The sequence below is a fragment of the Excalfactoria chinensis genome, chromosome 5 (assembly GCF_039878825.1).
Source record: "Excalfactoria chinensis isolate bCotChi1 chromosome 5, bCotChi1.hap2, whole genome shotgun sequence".
Classification (NCBI taxonomy): domain Eukaryota; kingdom Metazoa; phylum Chordata; class Aves; order Galliformes; family Phasianidae; genus Excalfactoria; species Excalfactoria chinensis.
The window spans coordinates 9,245,084-9,268,546 of NC_092829.1; the positions used below are offsets into that span (position 1 = coordinate 9,245,084).

A 23,463-nucleotide genomic window follows, 5' to 3' on the forward strand; every position below is an offset into this window, starting at 1 on the left:
AAGCCACAAACAAATACAGCTTTACTTTTCACCCGCCCCTGAGATAATAATGTTTTCTTCCCATTCATGTTTGCTAGGTGGTGTTAGGTCATGTTTCCCAGCGCACAGTATGGCTGTGATACTGAAATCCTCCTCTCAATCCATATCCTTATTACATTAAGCCAACGGAGAGCTCTACTGAAAAGCACCACTCTGCAGGGAGCTCAGTGTGCTGCTGCACTAAAGAGCATCTGCAATATGTCAGGGAATTGGTTCAGACCTCCCAGCTTGGGGCAGCCTCCCGTGTTTTCACTGTGTTGTCTCAGTTTATCCCTTCCTTACTTGCTGGGAGCTGCCTTTTCCCAGCCTGGCTGAGGCTGGTTGAGTGTGGGGGTTTGTCCAGGAATGGGGACAATTTGAGCATCCCAAAGCCTGTTTCAGCCCATGGGTCACCCTAGCTGCCAGTTCTGGTGTCTGGAATGCAGAGGACTGAAAGCATTGCTTTTTACCTCAAACCAGAAGCAAAGAGAATTGCAAAACAGCAAAGAGCTCCAAAACAAAAATATCTGTCACCTTCCTCATGGCACTGTGAAATGTGCCAGATCTCCCCCAAAAGCTAAACCGGGCCAGAGCTTGCCTATTCTGTCTCCTTTGATACTTTTAAGGAAGCCTTACACTCCTTGGGCACGCCCAGGGTAGGAGTGAGCTGTGTCTGCCCTGGCTGAGAACAAAGCTGTGCTCTGGGGTAGGAAGAAGACTCATGGTTTGAAAGCAACAGGCTGCAACAGGCAGAGGAAGTGAACAGGGTTAAACTGAGTTCCTTGGCACTTTCCTACAAGAGCAGCGTGTTTCACAATAAAAGCCCTAGGAGACCTTTCTTCTGTTTTATTGGAATGCAAAACATAGTCCTAATGAAAAGGGGATGGTTCACAGAACAGGGATGAATGGCAGCAGCTTCAATGGGGTGACGTTGGCTCATGCCAGAGGAGGATCCCATCCCATTCCTGTCTACCTCACATGAAGTTTCACGTAGCAATCAGACTGAACCAGGTTAAAATACATCTGAACATGCTTAAGTGTGGCCCTTCTCCTGCTGGCCTGGAGGACTTGCAGATTCGCTTCATATGGCACATCCAATCACAACACATCTGCCTCCACTTGGAGGTTGTAAAGGAATGATCAGGCCTCAGGTCCAGTGTGAGCTTTGCAAGGCAAGCAAGTGAGGAAAATCTGCTGGAACACAAGGGGGACAAAGGCTGTGGGGCCCGTCCTGGAGGGCAGTACTCTGTACACCACATGTCTGAAGCAGAGTGTTTGATTGCCCTCCCAGGCTGCCTCACTCAGTCAGGTGTATGGCATCAGAGCACAACACCACCGACCTTGTATCATGTCAGCTCACTCAGATGGTTCACTAGGGACAGATTAAGGTGTGGGCAGTCCCACATCACTGCCCAAGCTCTGCTCTGGGGTTGCTCAGGGACGCTAATTGTGAAGGAGGCTGTTGCTGTTCTGCTGTGTAATTATACACCATGCAGTCCAAACCTTAATATAGCTCTGCATTAACTTCTTTTGGCTCTCTTCAGTAAAGAGAGATTCAGCCTTGGATCAAACGAGCCTTCCAGCAGTGAAATCCATATGTTGAGCATGGGGTGGGTGCTGCTGTCCTGGGGCTCTTGCAGCAGGTCAGGCACTTGGTGTGTCTGTTGCCTTCAGTTTCTGCACCCCCAGGTCCCTTTTCCCACAGCAGTTAGAAGTTGTTTTTACAGAGGAATGAGGAGAGGTAGCAGCTTTTTGATTATGCTGTAGAGGCAGTGTAGGAGGAGGGAGGCTGCTGGCTTCTGTGCTGGTTGTATTTTAGAAGCAGCTGATGGTTGCAGGCACATTGATTTCAGCAAAGAGCATGTTGCCATCCTCACTGTCAGGGCTCTCCAATGTGTGGTGAAAGCCTTGCTGAAGAATCATCCTTCTGCTGGTGAAGCCCAGGCCTCGGACTGCGAGGATGGCCACGATGTGTGCCTTCCTGCAGAAAACAAGCAATACCAGAAGCCAGTAACCATCATGTTGCGGCAAGGTGACAGGTTGGTGTGCCCTTGCCGTGCTGGAGAACTGAGAGTGGTGTAAGCAGGACCACCAGGATGGGGTCTGCATCTTCCAGATATACCAGTGAGGATTGGCTTAGGGGCTTGCGCTTAAGGGAATTCCTTCTGTCTCCTCCTACATGTGACGTCTTTTGCAAGTTTTCCCAAGAGGCTGCAGACCTTTTATTTAATGATTATTTTGAGTTAAGTAATGGAAGTGCTAATATTTAGGAAGCTGACAGGCATTAATTAGATTACAGCTAGGAAAGTGAACTTGGAAACATACCCTGTTCTAGTAATCTCCGTATATACCTCCCTGAGAACTTAGGGGAAGAATTAACAAAGGCACAAGCAGGAAGCCATGCAGGACTAGCTGGTTCCACCTAGTTTTCCAAAGTTAATTGTTAAAAATATTACTCAATAATGGAATGCCAGGAAATAGGTCAACCAAGAGGACAAACCTTAAAACTTGGCTTGAGTCTAGGGCTAATGATGAAAAAGTACCACAAATCTCAGCCCTGTAAATGGTTTTTCTGCATGGAAAGTTGTTTTCAAATAGCTAATTCTGATCAGTTCTCATTTACATTCCCATCCTTCCCAGAATGAGCACTGCCTCCTTTTCAGCATACTGGCATTAAGGCATTTCTCTGTGGAACAGATGCGTTCATCAAGGAAATTACTTAGGAACAGATGTCCTTTTTCAAATCCATGTCCTGGATTTTCCAACTCAGGTAAGCTCAAGATATGTCTTAATATGACATATTTCAACTGTTGCTGGAAAAACCGTAGAAGAAGAGATAGCTTCTGATATGCAGTTGTCCATCCATGGACAGAGCTGGTAAGTTAGATTGTTTACTTTTCCAGTAGTATTAAATTTTGCAGATGCTGCTTTGGAACAGCAAATGGAAAGTACAAAAGAAAGAATCTGAAATCTATTCCAAGACTTAGTGGTTGCGTTGAGCCCCTTTCAGAAACTGCAGATGAACTGTATCAGTGTGTATGGCAACTGGAGACCTGGTCCTGGGAACAGGAGACAAACCATTTGCTCCAGAGCTAAAGCCAGCGAATTGGCGAGCTGTGCAAATGCTGCCAAAAGCAACCTGGAGCTTTAAAGTGCAACAAATTTGGAGTGATAAAATGAAAAGGCATTTGAGGTTACTTGTGTGTATCCTGAGATCCATCAGACAGGGGAAAAAGAAAGTATGAAGCCACCAGAAAGAAAAATAACCAGGGATTCCCCCTGGTTGCTGGCAGCTTGGCATCTAAGGAGGAAGATGCTGAAGAGCTTGGCTGAAGTATGGAGTGAGAAAGTGTTGTTGGGATGGAGCCCAGCTCTCGGCTGTCGTGCATTACTCCAGCTTCTGCCATTTCTCCTACCTGATGTCCGGGTAATCCTGAGTCAGCTCCTTGACGTACTCCTTGATCCTGTCTTTTCTCTTCTCCCCAATGATATTGGCAATGTGACTTATAGCAGGAAGGAGCCATCTGGAGTCAGAGCCCTGTGAGCAAGTAGATGCAGCAGGATGCATGTGGGGATGCCTTTGTCACCACTGAGAGAAACCCGCCTGGCCAGGGAACAATCCCAGTGGGATTTAGCTCCCCCCTATACCTGACAGTCTGCAAAACCCAGTGAGTTGAATTCCGGCTTTCTTGAAAATCTCAGCCCAATATTATCTAGCCACAAAACACATAAACTACTCTTATTCCATTCTGTTCTCCCCTCCCCTTCCTTCCCCCTCCCTACTCCATCCCATCCCACCCCACCCCATCCCATCCTATCCAAATTCCTTCTCCCTATCACATTCCATATGCAAACTCTGCTGGGATGGACTGTCACTGGTATCACTTCCATAAGCTGTACCCAAGGCAGGGATCCTTCAGAGATAAGTGGCATCCCATGGCCCAACAGAACATAAACAATGTGTCACAGGCTGAGTATGGTCCTACAGCATGAGAACCACTCTGAGAAGTTTAGAGCTACACTCAGAGTAACCTCTGGGATAGAAACCCACACTGTTAATCTGCACTGAGCACCTTGTTTGTTCTGTTTAAATCACTTTAACAAGTCTCCCTTCCCTGAGAGCCTCCAATATTGGTTCCCAGGGTCCAAGTAAGGACATTGCACCTATGGGAATGGGGCAGCCAAGGGATGCCAGGAGGGAGCTGACGTACATGATCAATGAGAGCATTATTAAGGATTTTGGCTTCCTGGTTTATCCTTTCTCTCACTTGCTGCCGTTTCTCTCCATTCATTTTCTTCTTGGGTCTGATGATCTGCACAATATACTCCCTTACCACATACTTATGGACATGGCATAGAAGTTCCTGTTTTAAGAAAAAAACAAATAGAATATTTTCCATGGTTCCATTGCAAGGTCATGGCAATGAGTGAGAGAGGGTAGGGGAATCTGCGGATCTTTAACTGCAGCTGAGGGTGTACAGGAAATGCTCACAGCCTTATGCTTGGCACAGAGGCAGATCTTAAATATGAAAGTGTTCTTATGTACCCATTTATTTCACAACTGTATAGATGTGAAAGGAGTACATAAAGGCATATAAGTTTGTGATTCATGCAGTTACAGTGTTCAGCGCTGATGCTCACCATGCATCTTATTCCTCTTTAAAGAAATCAATTCCCACATTTAACCCACGGAAAGGAAAGATGTTGCATATTCTCACATTGGATGACAGCTGAATGCCCCTATTCCAGCAGTGCCCATGGCTCTAAACAGCCCCTGCTGCTGAAAAGAAAGCTGCAGGTTGGGCCACAACATGCAAGAGAAAGCAGTGTCCCACAGTATCACAGTGCCTGGTGTGGGAGCAGTCACATACCTTTCCTAAGGGCTGCCTTGTGTGCTGCAGGTGCTCTGAGAACTGTGAGACTGCTACTGCCAGTGAGTCTGGCTTCTCTCTTGCCAAAATCCAGTCCTTGGTTAGGATTTTCTTGAGCAGTGGCTGAAAAAAGACCAACTCAGTAGTATCACTGGAAATATTCAGACTATTTGGTTCCCTAACTAGACATGAGCCAGTGGGAAATGCTTTAGGTTGTAATCTTGTATTGATTGTTAATATACAGATGGCAGCAAATGTACAGAAGGAATAAGCAAAGGAAAGCTCACCAGTGGTGGTACCTTGACTGAAGAAGCTGGAGCAGTCCTCACTGGAGAGCAATCTCCAAGAGATGCTGCCTCAGTGGGAGTCAGCCCTTAAATGAGGTCTCAGAGGGGATGGAGTCGAGCTCCACCCCTTCCAGGAGCACAGCTACATCACTCTCACCTGTGCTCCCACAGCTGACCCCACACTTGCCTCAGCTGATTAATCAGAGGTTCAGGCTGTGATTACCAATCTCCCATACAAATCTGGACACTCATCCTATGTTCTTATTTCAGGCTCAAAGATTGCTTCAAGCAAAAGCCCAAATGGTTTCTTGATGCCAGCTATCTTCTTGCTCATTACTGTTCCCATTAACTTAGTGATCTGCCCAGCTTTTCATGGGGAGTGAGCCACAGCTATGCTTCCACAATGAATGACAGCAGGCCCTTGCTCAATGGACTGTAGGGGCTGTCTGCACTCCCTGTGTCCCTGCAAGGTCCCCCTGGGATCTTCCTTTAGCTCACTGCTCTGATGTGGCTGTGGAAGGATGGTGGCTGAGAGCATCCTGCACTTAATGCATTGTGGTCAGTAGCGCTGTGGGTATCACCTGTCCTGGGTACAAGGTGTACTGACCAAATGTGCCCAGAAGGCTCTTTCTTTTGCCCTGGAATTAATATGACTCTATGCTGAAACAGATAAATATCTGCTAGAGGATTCTGGTGGTACCCAAAAGAGATTCCTGTATGGGACAAGTTTAAAAAATCCCTTCTCTAGTACATCCCCATTGTCCTTTCCTCCACTTAGCACTCAGAATCTCTGTCTTCAGTCTGCTGCCTGTGCTGCTGGCCATCTCATTCCCAATTATTTCCACCCCACTGTGCTCCCAGCCTGCTGAAAGGCTGTTTAGAAATGCTGTGCCACGGCAGCTCTCAGTTCTCACGGCATTTCATCTCTCTTGCTCAATGCCTTGGCTTGGCTCCTTCCTTGCCTGTCCCTAAGGCTCTGAAACAAATGCTGTAATCACTGGAAAGTCCCCTTGGTCAAGCAGGCTTGGCTTCAGTCAGAGGCTTCTTGTTGCGTGTCTGCCTTGGTTTCTGAAAGTTATGCTTGTTAATTTAGAAAGCGATTTAGGATGAGTGAAAAGTAATGGCACTAAGGGCCTTGTTTTCCCCATCTCTCCCATTATTACAGTCAGAGCCAGTGGCTCCCAACCAGCTGAGAGAAGAAAGCCCATCTACAGCACCTAGGAAGCACAATCTACATCACAGCACTGTGCATTTTAGGCCTCTTAATATGAGTTTGGTGCTGTGTCAAGTAAAGGGCAATGGCGCTCAGCTTCTGTATTGTTCCTGCCCACACCACTCATGTTTTCGGAATTATGTGGCTGAGACTTACCTGTGTTTTTGTTCTCAGTTTATCTAAAAACACATTTGTGAAGTCCTCTGTCAGAGCTGCCAAAATCTTTTGCAGTTCTTCAGTGTTGACTTTAAACACTGTTTCTAAGCCTGACCTGAAGAGAGAGCAACACCAGGGGGTTAGTGTTTAGGTATAAACTAACTAAGCATTTCAGCCAGATCAGTATCTTGGGCATTTTTGCAACTTCCTCTACTCCAGTACTTCCTTTTGGAAACTCTTAAGGGGTCAAAATACTGAATTGTTTTGCACAATCCAATTTAATCACAAATGAGTAACTGTACTTTAAAAAACACCTATTTCCTCATCAGGTATAACAGTTCAAACATGCAGAACAATTACTCAAGCCTGTTACTTTTTCACTTCAGTGAAATGATCTCCAGATACTTGAGAGAGCACCAAAGAGCTATAGTAGGAAAAGCTGTCAGCCTTCCCATTAGGGCCACACTGATTCCCTCCATGCAGTGAACTGGGGTAGTAAACTACATAGGTGGAAATCTGTGGAGGTTTTGAGGGAAAGTGTGTAATTTTGGAAGGCTACGTAATGTCTCATGAGGAAGAAGAGAGGAGTTCTGAGAGGTTAATGAAATACGTGTAGGCTTTGGGGGCACTGTAAGCTCCTTGCCTTTGCTCTCTCTGTCATTGCTTTGTTGCAATATACCTCACAGAATCATGGAATCATAGAATGGTTTGGGTTGGAAGGGACATTTAAGATCATCTGGTTCCAACAGGATACAGGCAGGGACACTTCCTTCTAGACCAGGTTGCTCACAGCCCCATCCAGCCCTGCCTTGAACACTTCTGGGGAAGAGGCATTCCCAGCCTCACTGGGCAGCCTGTTCCTGTGTCTCACCATCTTCACAGTAAATAATTTCTTCCTAATATCTAGTCTCAATCTGCTCTCTTCCAGTTTAAAGCCATTTCCCCTTGTCCTCTCTCTACATGCCCTTATAAAACGTTCCTCCCCAGCTTTCCCGTAGGCACCTTCAGGTACTGGAAGGCTGCTGTAAGGTCTCCCAGGAGCCTTCTTTTCTCTAGGCTGAAGAGCACAAACTATCTCAGCCTATTCCCATAGGGTTGGTGCTGTTGCCTTCTGATCATCTTCATAGCCCTCGTCTGGACCTGCTCCAACAGTTCCACATCCTTCTTGTGTTTGGGTCCCCAGAACTGGATGCAGTATTCCAGGCAGGGTCTCGGCAGAGTAGAGGGGCAGAATCACGTCCCTCAGCCTGCTGGTCGTGCTTCTCTTGATACAGTCCAGGATATGGTTGGCTTTCTGGGCCATAGGAACCAAGGTGGCACCACCAAAATACTTGTGATCCTGTGCACACCCTCGATGTGCTGTGTTTGCTTCTGGGTCTCATAGCACACCAGCTTGTTTCTATGTCTTTGACTGCCCAGACAGGAGAAAAACAACCCGAATGGGAGGAATAGGAGCCCCATCACTGGGCACCCGGCAGATGAGCTGTTTGGGATCCCAGGTTCTGATGTCGGGGCAGAAGCAGCCCAACAACTGCCAGCACCTGCCCACGCCGTGCTTCTTGCCGGCTTCTCCCCTTCCTGCCAAGCGGGGGAACTGGAGGGAACGGGGACAGGCAGAGGAGAGCATCGCTGGGGACGCCGTGCCACCTAGAGCCCGCCCGGCGATAGTGTCGGCTTGTTTGCAGGTTGTGCTTTCGCAGGATTTCCTCCAGCCTAGCGCCGAAGTTAGTCGTCAGGCTGGGTTCGTGTTACTAATCTCAAGAGTAAAATATATATTTTAAGCAGTCTTCCCCTAGGCTAGAATGGTAGGCTGAAAATGAGACTAACGAGCAAGCACCAGATTCATTCCTGCTTCTCTCTCCACCCTTCTGCCCAAGTGAGCTGACTTTGCATCCGCATCTCTTAGCGAACATCCCCCCCGTGAGGTGGACAGCGGACGAGAGGCAGAGTTCCCAGCTCCCATGCCCAGGCTGGAGGAGGGCATTAGCCTAGGGCACCGCAGCACAGCTCCCCCAAATCCAATGCATCCCTGCATCTCCAGCCTGTCCTGCGGTACCCCTTGGGCATCCTTTTTGGCTGACCCCATCCTGACACTGCTTGGTTCTTCCTCTCCATCCCTCGCCTCCCCTCCCCATCCCTACAAGGAGAGGAGATGTGGACTTACAAGAGGTCATGGAAGCTGTTGATGTAGGCGGCAAAGTAGGGTGCAAACATGGGGCTGTCATGGACTGTGTTCCACTCCAGGAACTCCTTCCTGAACCTGCAGGAGAAACGCAGGGGATGCTGTTGGCAATGGGAACAGAGAGAGCGGCAGAGCACTGCTCACATTGCATGCGTGGGATGTCAGAAGACACTGGTTGCTGGCCCAGTCTCTCTGCTTATATGGACTTTTTTTTTTTTTTTCCCAGTTGTCTTAACATTCATGTGCATTAGAAGGGAATACATAGCAGGTAATTACTGGTTTGGGGTATGCTTGCCTGAATATGAAAGCAGCACAGATTTGGAGAAATTCCAAGGATCTCTGCACATGAGAGTTCCTGGGTGAGACCCCTGACTTTTCCTCACTCTGAGAGAGGCTGGGATATGCAAACTTGTCAACCTGTGCAGCAATACCTTTGGCTTTTGGAGCAGTGAGGGTTGTACCCTCTCTTAAGCACGTTTTACAACATAAGCTGAAGCTGAACGAGGCAGCATATCAGTGCTAGGAATCCAGTTCCTGGGCTCTGACACCCAGGACCCCACAGTGCAGGAGGCTGCAGGTCAGGGCAAGTTTTGCATGGGCTTGCCCAGTCTCCATTCCTTTGGCAGCCCAAAGCAAGCTGCGTGGAGCAGCCTGAGCACTCGCTCCTTGTGTTTGTTTAAGAAAAAGCTTAAGTTTCAGTGAGCCTTTCATCTGGGAGCCTTTGCTGCCCTGGCTTGCACTTTACATCCATAAGTACTGCATTTCTTCTATACAACCAGGCAGACTCAAAGCCAAATAGCTGGTTTGAACTGCTCTGCTCACTCAAGGTATCAGAAGCAAGTTGGGATATGAGAGTTTAAAAGAGAAAGCATTGCCTTTAGCATAATCTGAACACCTGCCATGCCCCAGGTTCACGATCTAAGCAGGCAGTGCTTGCTCTCCCCCACATGCACTTCAGCAAAGCGTCTATTAGCAAACTACCCACTCAGCGCCTGCCAGAGGTGTGAAACTCTAAAGGTTAATGCACAATTATTTTTAGTCTCGCTCAGAGTTGATTCATGCTGAACGTCCTTTCTTTCCCACTCTGGTGAGTAGCTGTGGCCTCTTCGAAATGCGGCCCTCCCAGCATGGAGGGGCATACAGAGTGGTGCTGAGGGGTTGGGGTAGTTCATCAGCCACCCCGTGTTATGTCCCCACCTCAAGGTCTGGGGACGTAACATAGGGACTACATCCAAGAAGAAAAATGTTATTTCAACCGTAGCTCACTTGTCATTTTGAACCTGGGATCATTTGCTCAGAGTCCCATCAGCTGTGTTTCAATGTCCACAGCCATGGGATGCAGGAAAATCATAGAATGGATGAAGTTGGCAGGGACCTCTGCATTCATCTGGTCCAAGCTCTGCTCAAGCAGGAACACCCAGAGTAGGGTGCCCAGGACCACATCCAGACCTTCTGATGATCTCCAAGAAGGAGAGCCCATATCTTCTCTGGGCAACCTACGTCTTCATTTAGTCAAAACCCCTCTTGGCAGGAGCTCCCACATATCAAGGATGATTAGGGGATATTTGGGGCAAGCAGCCTTTGGGGCTGGGAATCTTTAGGTGCTGCCAGAGACCTGCGTCCAGCAAAGGTCCTGGGTGGATGGGACTACAGTCCTTTTCCAGGCTAGTTGCTGGAGCATCGGCCTCAAATTTGGGGACTTAAAAAGAGTCCCACCTAGGTCTATTTATGACAACCTCCAAGTTGTTTGCAGTTTGCTCATTGTCAGGCTCCCAAGTGCAGACTTATGTTTGCTCCAAGCCAGCATTCAGCCCAGTGCATGAACTTTTTCCCTTGGTTTTTACGAACTAATTTGAAAGGAATGCACTGCCCAGAGCAGGTATGACCTTGGTATGAATTCATGCAGCTCAGCCAGGCACAGCTCAAGAGTTTTTCTTTTCAGCTTTTTACTGATGATTTCGGATAACTTCATGTGCTCCCCGATGATCTAAAAACAGCAAAGAAAAGCTCCAATGAATGGGACAGACAAAACACAACACAACAGTTGGGGAGCTAAGCCATGCCCCCCTCCTCTGTTCCAGCCTTCACTGATTCCTATTGCATTGGCTTTGCCTGCCTCAGCAGAGTTCAGCTGCATCCCACCCATATGCTGATCCAACTCAGATCTGCCTTCCTGGTGATCAACCAACATGCCATAGTACTCCATGGAAATGAGTCACGGTAGCAGCCAACTCTTTGATTTACTTTCTTTCTTTCTCTATTTTTTTTCTCTCTCTCTCTCTTTTTAAGTATTATTATTTAATTGAAATGACTAAACCCTATTTAAAATGAGGGAAATTAATCTAAACCCCTCCTGGATTCATTACCCTACGGGCCCTGGAGCTAGCAGGAGCTTTTGTTTTTCTTTTTCATGCTGTTTAAATTGAAGTGGCTGTCCCTGCCTACAAAGCCGTGTGGCAGCCGCAGCCCTGGGACAAAGTTGCTCTTTCAGTAAAGGGGTTTTTCTAACAACCCTTTTCTTTTTGCCTTTCTTTTCCCCTTCTTTCTTTTTCCTAATCAAAGAGATTTAAGGACTTTAAAATCAGTTGCCTATTATGTTGCTGACACAATTGACAGCAGGTTTAATTTGCAGCTAGAAGGCAAGTGGCAGAGCTAGAAGTTGTAATAAATGGCATTTTCTTCTCTAATGTATTCTGTGAGCGTGTGACTCACATCCATTATGGCAGCACCGGGAGGCACCACCATGCACCCCGTGCTGTGCCCATGCTCATTAAGTACCGACTGAATGTCAAAGGAGACTGAGGACTGGTACAGGTTATCCTTCACTTCTGGGGGAACTTCCTTCTCCCACTTTTCCGTCACTTCCAGTGTCAGGACTCTTCCAAAATAGCTCTTGATTTTACCCTAAATGATAAACATGGGAAGGAAGAATGCATATTAGAAGCTAAAGTCAAGTATGGGTGAAGCAGCTGGTGGGTACATGGGGATAGGCAGGGCTGAGGCTTGTCCCACCAGGGCAGTAGCAATGGAGGGAACCAACATGGCACAGCTCTCAAGCCCTGCACTCCCCAGGGCACCTCCCTCTCTCCAACTGCCCTCAGTGGCTGCTTTACAGGAGGCAAAGGAGGGCTTCCAGCACAGAGCTGCCATATGATGTTTTACTTATCGGCATACATGAGCTATCCTTGAGCTGTGCACAAAGATAAGCACGGCTTGGTCCAGAACATTTCAGTCTACACAGGATCACAGGAAAAACCTGAAGATGCCCACAACAATGAACTCCCAAACTGAGATGGAGTGATGCCCCTGGCAGGAAGATTTATGCTATTCCTTTGCAGGAAAGGTATTTAAACCTCCAGATCATTTACTTAGGCTGTAGTGTTTGCTTGGAAAAAGTCCCAACTGCCTGCCCTCGTGGTAGCTCAGTCAGCTGCTTTACTGCTCAGTGCAAAGTCCTCCAGCACATGTTAGCCACAAGGTCAGACTGAAGGATCAGACCAGTCCTTTCTGGCTCACAGCACTTGCATAAGTGCTCGGTCTTGGCTGATAAATCAGCCTTGTTGCTGGTGAAACAGAAGGGTCGTCACTGAAACAACAGAGCAAAACTGATTTTATTCAGTTGGAACCTTGAGCTCACCTTGAGAAAATTCTGAAGTGAAACCTATTTCGGAAATGGTTTGTAAGAAAAGAAAATGTCCGAGTCCGCCAAAAAATAATACAAGAGTATCAGCCAAGGATGGCAGAGGGATATGTGCCATGGGGCCTTCCTACAAGGAGCTGAAGCACAGAGAGGTCCTCTGCTGGGAACATGCCCAAAGTTGCATATGGTTCAGCATCATTCAGCCATGCTGGAGGAGCTCACACGCTCTAAAGCTAGCAGCTAACATGTTTAACTTTGCAATGCCTTTCCTGCAACGCAGCACAGCAGTGTGCCCCTGCCATACTTTGTGGGTCTGGTACCATCATGGTGGGTCTACACCTGCCATTACCCAGGTCCAGGCCCAGATTTAGGTGGCCTGTTTTGGCCCTAGCATTACTAAGGGCACTTTTGCTGTTGACTAAAGCTCAAGTGGTGCTGAGAGGACTCAACACCATGGTACATCATAAAGGGGGGTTGTAAGAAAGAAGGGGACAGACTCTTTATCAGGGTCTGCTGCGATAGAACAAGGAGAAATTATTTCAAACTAAAAGAAGGGAGATTTAGACTGAATATAAGGAAGAAATTTTCTACAGTAACGGTGGTAGAACTCTGGAATAGGTTTCTCAGAGAGGTGATAGATGCCCTGTCCCTGCAGGCAGCCAAGGTCGGGCCTGATGGGGCTCTGAGCACATGGTGGAGCTGTAGGTGTCCCTGTTTACTGCAGGGGAGTTGGACTGGATGACCTTTAGGTGTCCCTTCCAACTCGAACGATTCTATGATTCTGTAATGATATAGCAATGAGAAACCTCTGCCTGGAGGCCAGAGTCCCCATTCCCTCCCAAGAGACACGTGGAGACAAAGGAAAGGACCTTACCTTTACAAAAGTGATGTAATCATCATTCAGTCTATCCCAGTCCGCTGTTGTTAGTAGCAGGGACAGATTTCCTGTCTGAACTTCTGGTTTGAGATCAGAGTGACCAAGAAACAGTTCACTGGAAGGATTCAAAGGAACAAATTATGCTGCTTTGGAGCATGAGTAAACCAATGGAATATTCATGTGGCATGAGCTGCGTAATTATTAAGCTGTGAGAAATATACTTAAGGCTTAAATTGTGATACTTGTTTTCAAGCTTTAACGAGAAAATCTTTCCTTGCTATTCAAAATCTTAATTATTCAAAATCAAAATGATCTGAGGTTGCAGCCCACCTTAGAGATCATGAGACTTCTGAGTTGTTTGGACATGAAAAGTGCTAGGAGAATTTACATTTTTAAATAAACAACATGAAGCTGATTCATTTGCTTATGGTCCTTTACGGCTTATAAAGCTGATTCCATGAAATGCCTTTCAGGGCAATTCCTGCAGCAGTGTGCTGAGTGCTGATGTCCCTCGCTGATGCCACATCATGGCAAACATCAGCCAGTTCCTTTTCACTGTGGGTCACACATAGTAAAGGGAGATGGCAGAGCAGGGCTGGCTGTGAGGGTCAGCCTTTGGGAAGCCCACACGTGCCTGCAATACAGGCAGTTCCAGCACTGCATGTCCTCTGCACACGGTGGCAGTGGGTGGACACTGAGCTGCAGCAGCTGAGTGCCAAGTGAGACGGGTGACACGTGTCTCCTCTTCTCAGTTCCCTCTGCAGTGCTGAGGACGCAGGGCAGCTGGGGCAGGGGAAAGAAGGCAGTACCTGCCTTCCACTCTGCGTGGCAAGAAACCTGTTATTAGCCCGTGCAACTGAGCGTGCTGCCCCTGTGATCTGCCAGCAGACCACACTGCATTTTTGTCTGTGATGACTGCGGAGAAGAAGAGGAAAATATTCATGAACTTGATTAATGCCAGGCATAAATTGCAAGCAATCACCTGTTAGCAAGGAAGAAAGATGCAAAGGCATTATTCTGTATGCTGCCTGTTCACTTGCTTGACTACCAAAAAGGGGTTCCTGTAGCCAAACCGCTGAGCACAGAGCTGGGTTTGGATCCAAGGCAAATGAGAACTGTACTGTACAAGGTCAAACCACTGCAGAGTGACTGCTCAGCAGGAAAATCTCAGCCTACTGATAGAAAACTGGAGTCAATATTCCTGTGGTCACATAGTTCAGGTTTCCCAGAGAGGGACTTCAGTACACTGGGGCATTGGCACTCCTTAATTCCCAGTGCACTGCATGATATTATGATGTGGAATACTGATGAACATCATGAAACCATGACACTGGCTCAGCTGCTGCAGGAATCTGCTGCTCCTTCACAAGGGCACAATGGAAATAAGCAATAACTTTCTGCTATGACCGAGAAGGTTGGTTCAAATATGCACTGAAGAAGAATATTCCCTTTTTTCCCTTTTTTCATTTGTTTGAGCTGTAGCAGTAATAATGAGCTTGGGCCAGGTAATTCCTCCTAATTTGGGGTGAGTCCAAAAGAGGATGAAGTTCTTTTAGAATGAGAAAGTGAAATGGAAACCATCCAACACAGCAAAGCGATTGCAAGCAATGCTCTAAACAGCTGCAAGCTCCCAATATGTTTTTTACATCAAGTTAGAGAAATATGGTGAGGAAACTGCACTGGGGTGCAGAACTTGGCTGCCGACACCCACTTCTTCCCACAACTCCTGCAAGCATTATTCCCACAGCATTCCTGTCCAAGGAGTTGATCATCCAATGCCGCGCTGCTGAAAGGGCTGCACACATGTCGTCAGGCTCACCTCACCATAAACAAGGTTTTAGGAACAAATGGGAGGTTTACAGAAGAAATCTGTTGACCACCTGTGGTGCAAATGTTCCCAAGACAAAAGTTACTGTGGAGCAGGAGTGCTCTAAGCAATCTGTCGCTGCTTGCCCTGCTCTGCCTCACATTTCATTTCAGCCAATGTTAGGCACAGTGCTGGTATTCCTACCTTCAGTCTTTTTTTCACTAGTCTAGGGTGAGCCTATCGGTTTGTGTTTGTTCCGCCCTAGGCATCTATTTAGGACCATTCCTGGAGACCTGCTAGAAGTATATATTGTGGTAGACATGATTTTGTTCTGACATGATTTTGTTCTTGAGTACTTACTAACAGACTCATCTCCTGTGGATGGTGCCTCACCCCTCCTTCCCACCATACTGTGTATTCCTGCTGGATTTTAGTCTCTGAGGCAGAAGGTGATGGGCTGTGGTCTAAGGCGGTGAACAACTGAAGACACTCAATGCCATGACCCCCTATGGGTACCTATCTTAGATTTCTCCTTTGGCTTCAAAAGAAGACAATGTCCAATAGAACAGCTACTGTAAAGAATTCCTGCCTTCACTCCTCAAACCCAGTCTGCCCTAAGGATGTTGTTTGGTATGTCCTATGTCCATGCAGCTCTCAGCATATTTTGGGCACTGCTGAATTATGGAAAGCTTTTAGAGGTCCTAAAATCATGGACTTCTCACCCAACCAAATGAGACACCTGAGCCACAGCCTTGGAGACATTCAAGGTCAGGCTGGATGGGGCTGTGAGCACCTGAGTGATCTGTAGGCGTCCCCATTAATTGCAGTGGAGTTGAACTAGATGACCTTTAAGGGTCCCTTCCCTCTCAAATGATTCTACAATTTGTTTTAATGTGTCTAACTCCTCATAGCCGTATCTTGGCAACTCCTCAAGCTGGCTACGACCCCTGAGCATAGGGGTAATAAGGATTATTTCCAAATGCATGATGATTTTAATTAAACAGGAAGAAGGCAGAGTTCCCCCGCAGGCCCTTTCCTGTGCCTGGAAAACTCACTGAGCAGCTGCTGGACGTGGTAAAACATTTCCAGAAAGTGAGGAGGTTTATCAGAGCTGTAAGGCAGCTCTTGAAGGGGGAGCTTCCTGATGTGTAAGAACAGTAGTTTGGAGGAGGAGGAGGAACTGAGATGTGTGAGAAACAATGAGTGTTTTATACTCAAACATTTGTGCCCATCTATTAGTAGACTAGTTATCCGTCTCTACTAAATAAGCAATTATGTCTCTGCTTGCTTAGGAAACAAAAAATAACTCTGTGTTTTGAAGCTTCCTGACATATTGTCTCTCTGGAAGGAGGCTGAGATGTGTGGTGAAGGCAGCAGCTTACCTGTGGTAGATGTTGGCCACCCAGTCAAGCAAGGAGTGGAGCTCACTGAACTCCAGTGGCCTCTGGGAGAGATCCTGCAAGTGTGAAGCAATGGCATTGTGAAAAGCCTCCACATACACTTCGCACACCTGGTACTCCTCTGGGTAGCACTTTTTTACTGTTGACTTGATTTTCAGTAAGTCTGTGAGCAGGTATTTCTGGAGAAAATTTAAGTGGAGATCAAGCCAGGCTTTGTCTTCTTCCTTTGATGCCATGGGTATGCCCAGAACTCTCTTTCTAGTGCCCTCTTTAACAGCTTCCCTCCACTCCTCCCTCCACTTTCTGGGTGCTCCAAGCAAGTCTGACCCAGGATCAGGAGCACAGCCTGTATTAGGATGAGCTGCCTCTTCACGGGCGATTAACGTCACCAGGGAGGTCAGTGTGGACTCCTCCACTGTGTGGTTCTCCAGTGTTCCAACCACAATGGACCGGATCATGCTCGTGATAGAACTGTAAAGTAAATCCACATCCTTGGTTTTCCTCAAAAATTCCTGGGGGTTATCCTTGTATTTGTCTGCATCCCGTTCTGCTATCATCTCATCTTCCATGTACTTGATGCTTGCAAATGCTTCCAGAAGTTGCTTTTTCTGAATAAGCTCATTGATTTCCATTACTGCAGAAAGAAGAAGGGAAAGAGGTTGGGACAAAGCAGGTGTTAGATGATGGATGGGCCAGTAGAAAGACAAGATATCCCACAGAAAGATGTGCAGGACTGTTCTGAGCAACCACTTATTGCACAGACAGAACCATATCTCATACACAGGAAATACCAGAAAAACTGATCATAGCCCTGCAGGTGAACCTCAAGCAGTGGCTAACAAGGCTGCACTGGGATCTCATACTGCATAAGACTGCCTCTGGCTCTGCTAATTTGAAGCTGAAGTGGGACTGTCAGCAGGAACAGTTCTTGATATACACTCCCAGCAGGATTCCTGTTAGCAGAGATGCTCTTCTTTCCCACAATAACAATATCAATACTCTGGCCTGGGGGATGATCCTGATATTTTGGGAACGTTCCAGTTATGATGTAACCTTGGGCTAAACCAGGGCTCCCTCCTGTCCTGACTTTTTTGTGTCTTCCACAATATGTAAGCTCTCCTGAATCACAGAATCTCAGAATGGCCTGGGCTGGAAGGGACCTCAAGGATAATGAATCTCCAACCGCCCCGCCATAAGCAGGGCCACCAACTTCCACATTTAGTACTAAACCAGGCTGCACAGGGCCCCATCCAACCTGGTCCTGAACACCTCCAGGGACTGGGCATCCACAACCTCTCTGGGCAGCCTGTTCCAGCACCTTACCACTCTCATAGTAAAGAACAGAGATATCCCTGACTGCCATCATGGCTAAACTGGCTCCTGCATTTCTGAGGGCTGAGCTTTGCTTGTCCAACATTTTGGCTTGCCTGGGCTGCACTGAGTGAAGAGGAATTGTCTTGTGTCACATATAGAATAACATTACTGTGTCAAAGTAACAAAACTTAATTTATTCTTTATTAAAATATATATATATAAAAAAAAAACAACAACAAGAGAGCAATAAAAACATAAACTAGTGAGAAGTTCGACCTTGTTTTTTGTGCAACTAATGCATCAATTTGAAAATTTACAGGCAATGTATTTATGTTGACAGAAAATGGAATCCCAAGTATCCCAAAAAATGATGATTCTGGGGGGAAATCTTGAAACTTATTTGCGGACTCCTTTATACAAATAGAAAGCATGGCTGCATATTTCTCACTGTTCACAGGAGTGTGGTTAGCCAGTGTATCAAAATGCCTGAAATTATTTGCCATAACTTGAGCTTGTCATAATGTAAGTTTTATTTCAAATGCTGTTCTGGCTTCAAACATAGGATGGATAAGTTGATTTTCACCTTGAAGATGCCCATTGATCTGATTTAAATGAGTGGTCAAATCCAGCAGAAATTTGTGAGTCATTGGTAATCTTCATGTTCTGGCACAAATCTTCCTTTTGATTCCATAAAGGACTTGATTTCACTCTGGCAATCATTTTACTCTAACTTAGCCATCTTCCTTCAGAAAAGTAAATGATGACCCCAATAATCAGCATCCATACTTTTAAGGATCTCTTAGAATTGGCGATGATTCAGCCCTTTGGACTTGATGAAATTCACAGCTTTGATGACAATTTGCATCACATTATCCTAAAACTTGAACACAGGATGTTCAGTACTGACATACAGAAGAACTTATTTATGGTAAGGGTGAGAGAGCACTGGAACAGGTTGCCCAGAGAGGTTGTGGAGTCTTCTTCTATGGAGATATTTAAGACCCACCTGGATACCTACTTGTGCAACCTATTGCAGTGAATCTGCTTTAGCAGGGGTTTGGACTCAATGAGCTCTTGAGGTCCCTTCCAAGCCCTGCAATTCTGTGATTCTGTGATCCCTTGTTAAAGCTTTCACATCTAAATTTTCTTGATGTCTGATGCAGTGATATTTCGATATTGCAGTCGCATCATCTTCTATTAATTTTAAAAGCCTCTCTTTTTTACCAACCATCACTGGGGCACTACCAGTAGCTATATATGTTGACAAAGGTTAAAGAAAATCTCTTTAATGCTGGTTGTCCTGTGGTACAGTCAGGTGCCAGGCACTGCCTCTCACCAGCAACACGTGATTTCCCAGCACTGCTGGCCCTGTGGCTTGGGGAGGTGTGTACATTGGGAGGGGCATCCCAAAATGCAGGTGCTTTCTCCTAGAGCTCAGGCCTTGTCTTGGTATCCAGCATCGTAACAGTTGCTGTGAACAGGAGATCCCACTGCGTTGCTGGGCACAGGGTGAATTTTAAAGAGTGAGAGGGAGAAGGTATTATTTAGATGTGAGTGGCTACTGCTTCTGCTGCGCACGTGTATGAAGTGATAGGGAAAAATTAGAAAGCACTCAAAGAAGAGATGAAGGACTGGCCCATAACTCATCATTTATGCTCCATGGTTCTTCTGCACACAGATTTGATACCAAATGCACCAAATAACATGTGCAGTGTGGAAGTAGCTTTATGGAGACAGAAATACACTAAATAACCAAACTAATGATGCAGCATATAACACACAGAAACTGGAGGAGGGCCTATAAGTAGCTACAGCTACTTCTGGGCTCAGAAGGGTGGAAGATTGTGCCAGTTAACTTACTCTCTTCTAGAAAAAATTAATATAAAACCTATGTTTGCACAAGATCTTGCAGCGAGAGACTAAAGGAAGACATTCTGTTCTGTTTAGCAAAGTGAGAAAACACCATTTAATCATTATCAAGGATAATTATTCAGGGAGGTGATACCGGGTGCTAAATGGATCTTTAATTCAGGAATACAAGATCAGCCAGATGGTAACAGGAGGAAGACAACTGAAAGACAATTAACCATTATGCAGCTTGATGGTGCATGTGGTGGAGTCTTCACCACCTCCCCTATTTCTCTCGGGATGGGATGCATTTCAGACAGAGCTGCTTTAGTCTGTGCCAATGGTGAATTGTTGGGCACAAGCCTGGTTTTACTTCTGCAGCTCCTCAGCCTGTGTACTGCAGGACTTGAGAATGCTTTCTGGTAAGATCTCCCATAACTCCTCCTCTGTGAGCTTCTGAGAACAGACTGGCAAAGCTTATGAGCTGGGCATAGATCCAGCTTGCCAACCTCACAACCTATCAGTGCAAAACAGGAAATTACTTTATGGCACAGTGGAACATGTTACAGTTGGGACAGAAGTTCAGCCCTTCCTTCTGATCCCCATGACATCTGATGCAGTTCACCAAGGATTTCTATCTAGAAATTTAGGCTGAGGAAGGATCAAGCCATATTGAGGCACTTCAGTCTATCTCCTGGATGCACCGTAGTACCTTGGCCTTGAAAAAGTGCAGGAGAGCAGTGCACAAACCCAGAACAAGGTCACTGTAGTTCACACCTGCTAAGACAGGTCTAGGACCAATCTATCTAACACTGACAAAGCACATGAGACTGACACTTATTTCTGAAGTGCTCTGTGTTCAGCAACAGTGGAAATTTCTTGGACCTGCGAATGTTGTTGACTCGTTGCATTTCTGATGGTCAGCCACATCACCCATTTGTTTATTTTACAACCTTACTCAATGGGGCCATTTATCAAAGCTTCACAGTAGCCTGCCAAGTGCAGCCCAAAAGATACATAGCAGAAATTGTCCACAAGAGCAATGCAGGCAATAGAACGAATAGGAATAGCCCACATTGCACTTTCAGATGCTGTCATACAAACACTTCCCAAACTGTGCTCAGCGGATTAGTGACTGATATGGATGGTGTGTGCTGCATCCACTGGTACATGAACTGACAGATGTGTTGATCATAAAAGGTGATCAATATGGTTAAACTAGGGTAGTGGAGAGCACAGAGCAGCCTGTCCAGTGACAGGTGGCCTGCCCGGGCTGAGCCAGCTAACACACCAATGAGTCTGTGCAAGGTATTACAGCTGTCCCTGCCCCACAATGGGATGCTAGTTTCCTTAGCATCTCTGTTGGGCCAAAGACTTGGAAAGTTAAATTACTTGAAGGTTGCATGTATTTCACTACTTACCTGAAAGAGGTTTTCCTTCTGTGGGATCTGTTTCTGTTTTATCAACAATCTCTTCCAAACCATCAAGGATTTCAGTGCTGTTCTCATCGGAGCTCTTGGGGAATTGAAAAGAAAGTAGTCTTCTTCTCCAGGTGCCAGTGCCTTCCTGTTCTTTCTCGCTCCTTCGTTTGGATCTCCGGATGCTTAGCATTGTTTTAATACCTCTTTCAATAAATCCCGTGTTCTCATCATTCAAAGTTGGGCTGCCCAGCTCTGAAGCAACCTCCATCTTTTCCTTCTCCACATCATTTGTTGCAGGATCTGGTTCTGAGGTTGATCTCCTTAGATATACCTTTGTATTTGTACTCATCTTGTCTTTCAATGAAGGCCTTTCCAAAAAGGTTGCTGGTAATCACTAAAGTGAATGAAAACACAGAGTGAGATGAGAGGATTCTGCGTTTCCAAAGGACTCAAAATCTGGTCCGCCCTTTTTCTGTGCCTAATCCAAGGACAGAGTGTGTTGTTTCATCCTGACATTACCAAAATGGTTTCTCTAACCTCCTTGTGCACGTGCTACTGGAAGGCTCTACCTAACTCCTTAAATCAGGCAAATGGCAGCTAATTGCCCAGCGCCAATGAATTGCTGGATGTCAAGGATACCAAAGCCTGTTAAACATATCATTTTTATCTGGCAACAAGGCATGTTTTTACCTCCCTTCTTCTAGGCGCATTTCCAGCCATGTAGGCTGAATGTCAACAAGGTATTCTCACTTTCTGATGCAGACATGGCAACTGCGGGTCACGCTGCTGCTCCTGCCCTGCTCAGTCCCCATCTGGCTGCTGCTGAATGTCCAGGGTGAGTGGTCCCTGCAGCCTTCTTGACTCTCCCTGGCTGCCAGCGTGACCCAGTCACAGAGATGCTGCACGTGGCAGGGGTCTGAGGATAGGCAATGGTGCATTTCCCCACAGCAAGCTCGAGACAGCTCAGCAATCAGTTTAAATCATTAGAAGCAGCAATTCTTTGAAGTCATCCCAGCCTGTCTCAGTTCTGTCCAGCTCACAGGAGACAGAGATTGAAACATGGTTATGGCCATGTGTTAGGACACTGCAATTACATTTCAGCCTTCCCTATCTGAGCCTGGCCATACTCCCACTCCCCTGGGTACAATTATTTCACAGGTTATGAGCTGCAAGTACTGCACTGCCCCATGAGTGGGCTGAGCTCATGGTACAGCAGGGCCTGGACCCTGCCCTGCTCTTTCCCAGAGGAAATAGCCATCGGGGTTAGAGAGGGGGGCATCCCATTCCCAGGGGGTCAGCAGGGAGGGGACCAAAGGCTCAAAACCTCCCTTGTAGGCTGGCTATGGTGGTGTGGAGCAGGGAGACATGGCAGGAGGAACCTACAGGCAAGGGGAAGGAGGGATACGCACCCTGGCACTGATCCTGTCTGCTGAGATAATCCAGCTGTGGTCCAGGAGAATGGAGAGCAGCTTCATGCAGGAGACTGGAGAGGTGTGGTGGAGGTCAGGCTGCTGGCAGGGCAGGCATTGGGATGGGTCTCCTTGCCAGCTCACAGCAGCACATGCTCTGGCTAAGGGGCTGTCGCATGCATGGGGCCTCCTGCCATCCTCCTCTGCCTTCTGGAAAAGCACAGATGGAAGTGGAAGGAGGATCAGGACCCTCGTGCCCAGCACCTCTAGCAGCTTCACCTGAGCCGTGTTTCACTTTCGCTATGACTTGCGCAGTTAGGAGGAATGAAAAAGAGGAGGAGAAATGCTGGACGAGCCCCAGATGTGGGTTAATATTTCCTCTAGGATGGGAGTGGAGAGGACGGCTCTGTGCTGTGGGTGAGATGAAAGGCTCAGGCAGCTGGGATCGATGGGGCAGCAGAGGGAGAAGCAACCTGGAACCTGGTCCTGCCCTGTGTGGGGTGAAGTCCCTGGGCATTTGGGGGTGAGGGCTCAAGTGTAGCCCGGAGCTGATACATGGGCATGGGTCCATTTCACCTTGTGCTGCCCCACTTCTGGAGGTCACAAGTGGCCCAGTCTGAGTAATAATTGACAGGTGCAGGCGAAGGACCAGGAGAACTGTGCCTGCAGCTATGCATTTGTACACTCAGCCCCACATTCCTTTCCTTGCTTTGGGAACTAATATCCATGGGGTTGCTGGCCCTGGCTTCTTCCTTCCTGTCAGCTTTTGGGCATGCTGAAGGGAGCTCAAAGCAAAGCAACAAGGATGTAAAACTATTAGTGTGTCCAGAGAAGGGCTACAAAGATGGGAAGTGTCTGGAGAGCAGGGTGTGTGAGGAGCAGCTGAAGTCCCTGTGTTTGCTCAGCCCAGAGCAGAGGGGCTGAGGGGAGGCATCATGGTGGCTGCAGCTCCTCAAAGGGAGTGGAGGTGCAGTGCTGAGCTCTGCTCTGTGTGACAGAGACAGGGCCTGAGGGAACGGC

General features: G+C 47.0%; 1 protein-coding gene across 1 annotated transcript; it reads right to left on the reverse strand.

Annotated features, from left to right (window-relative positions):
- Nucleotides 1-1,833: 1,833 nt before the first annotated feature.
- Nucleotides 1,834-21,383, reverse strand: EXOC3L4 (exocyst complex component 3 like 4). The gene is made up of 11 exons (XM_072338962.1): nucleotides 21,035-21,383; nucleotides 16,434-17,085; nucleotides 13,242-13,359; nucleotides 11,506-11,631; nucleotides 10,614-10,714; nucleotides 8,710-8,805; nucleotides 6,546-6,660; nucleotides 4,890-5,012; nucleotides 4,230-4,382; nucleotides 3,435-3,556; nucleotides 1,834-1,999 (listed from the first exon to the last, which is right to left on the reverse strand). Exons 1-11 carry the CDS (start codon nucleotides 21,381-21,383, stop codon nucleotides 1,834-1,836), a joined length of 2,121 nt encoding a protein of 706 aa, XP_072195063.1.
- Nucleotides 21,384-23,463: the final 2,080 nt, after the last annotated feature.

Excerpts from the sequence above, each read along its gene's own strand:
- EXOC3L4 (XM_072338962.1), bottom strand. The coding sequence starts at position 21,383 with ATGAGTACAAATACAAAGGTATATCTAAGGAGATCAACCTCAGAACCA. Across the intron at positions 10,715-11,505 it reads TCTCCTTTGACATTCAGTCG|ATCATCGGGGAGCACATGAA; the intron begins GTACTTAATGAG and ends TGCTGTTTTTAG. Across the intron at positions 8,806-10,613 it reads CTGCATGAATTCATACCAAG|GTTCAGGAAGGAGTTCCTGG; the intron begins GTCATACCTGCT and ends TTTCTCCTGCAG.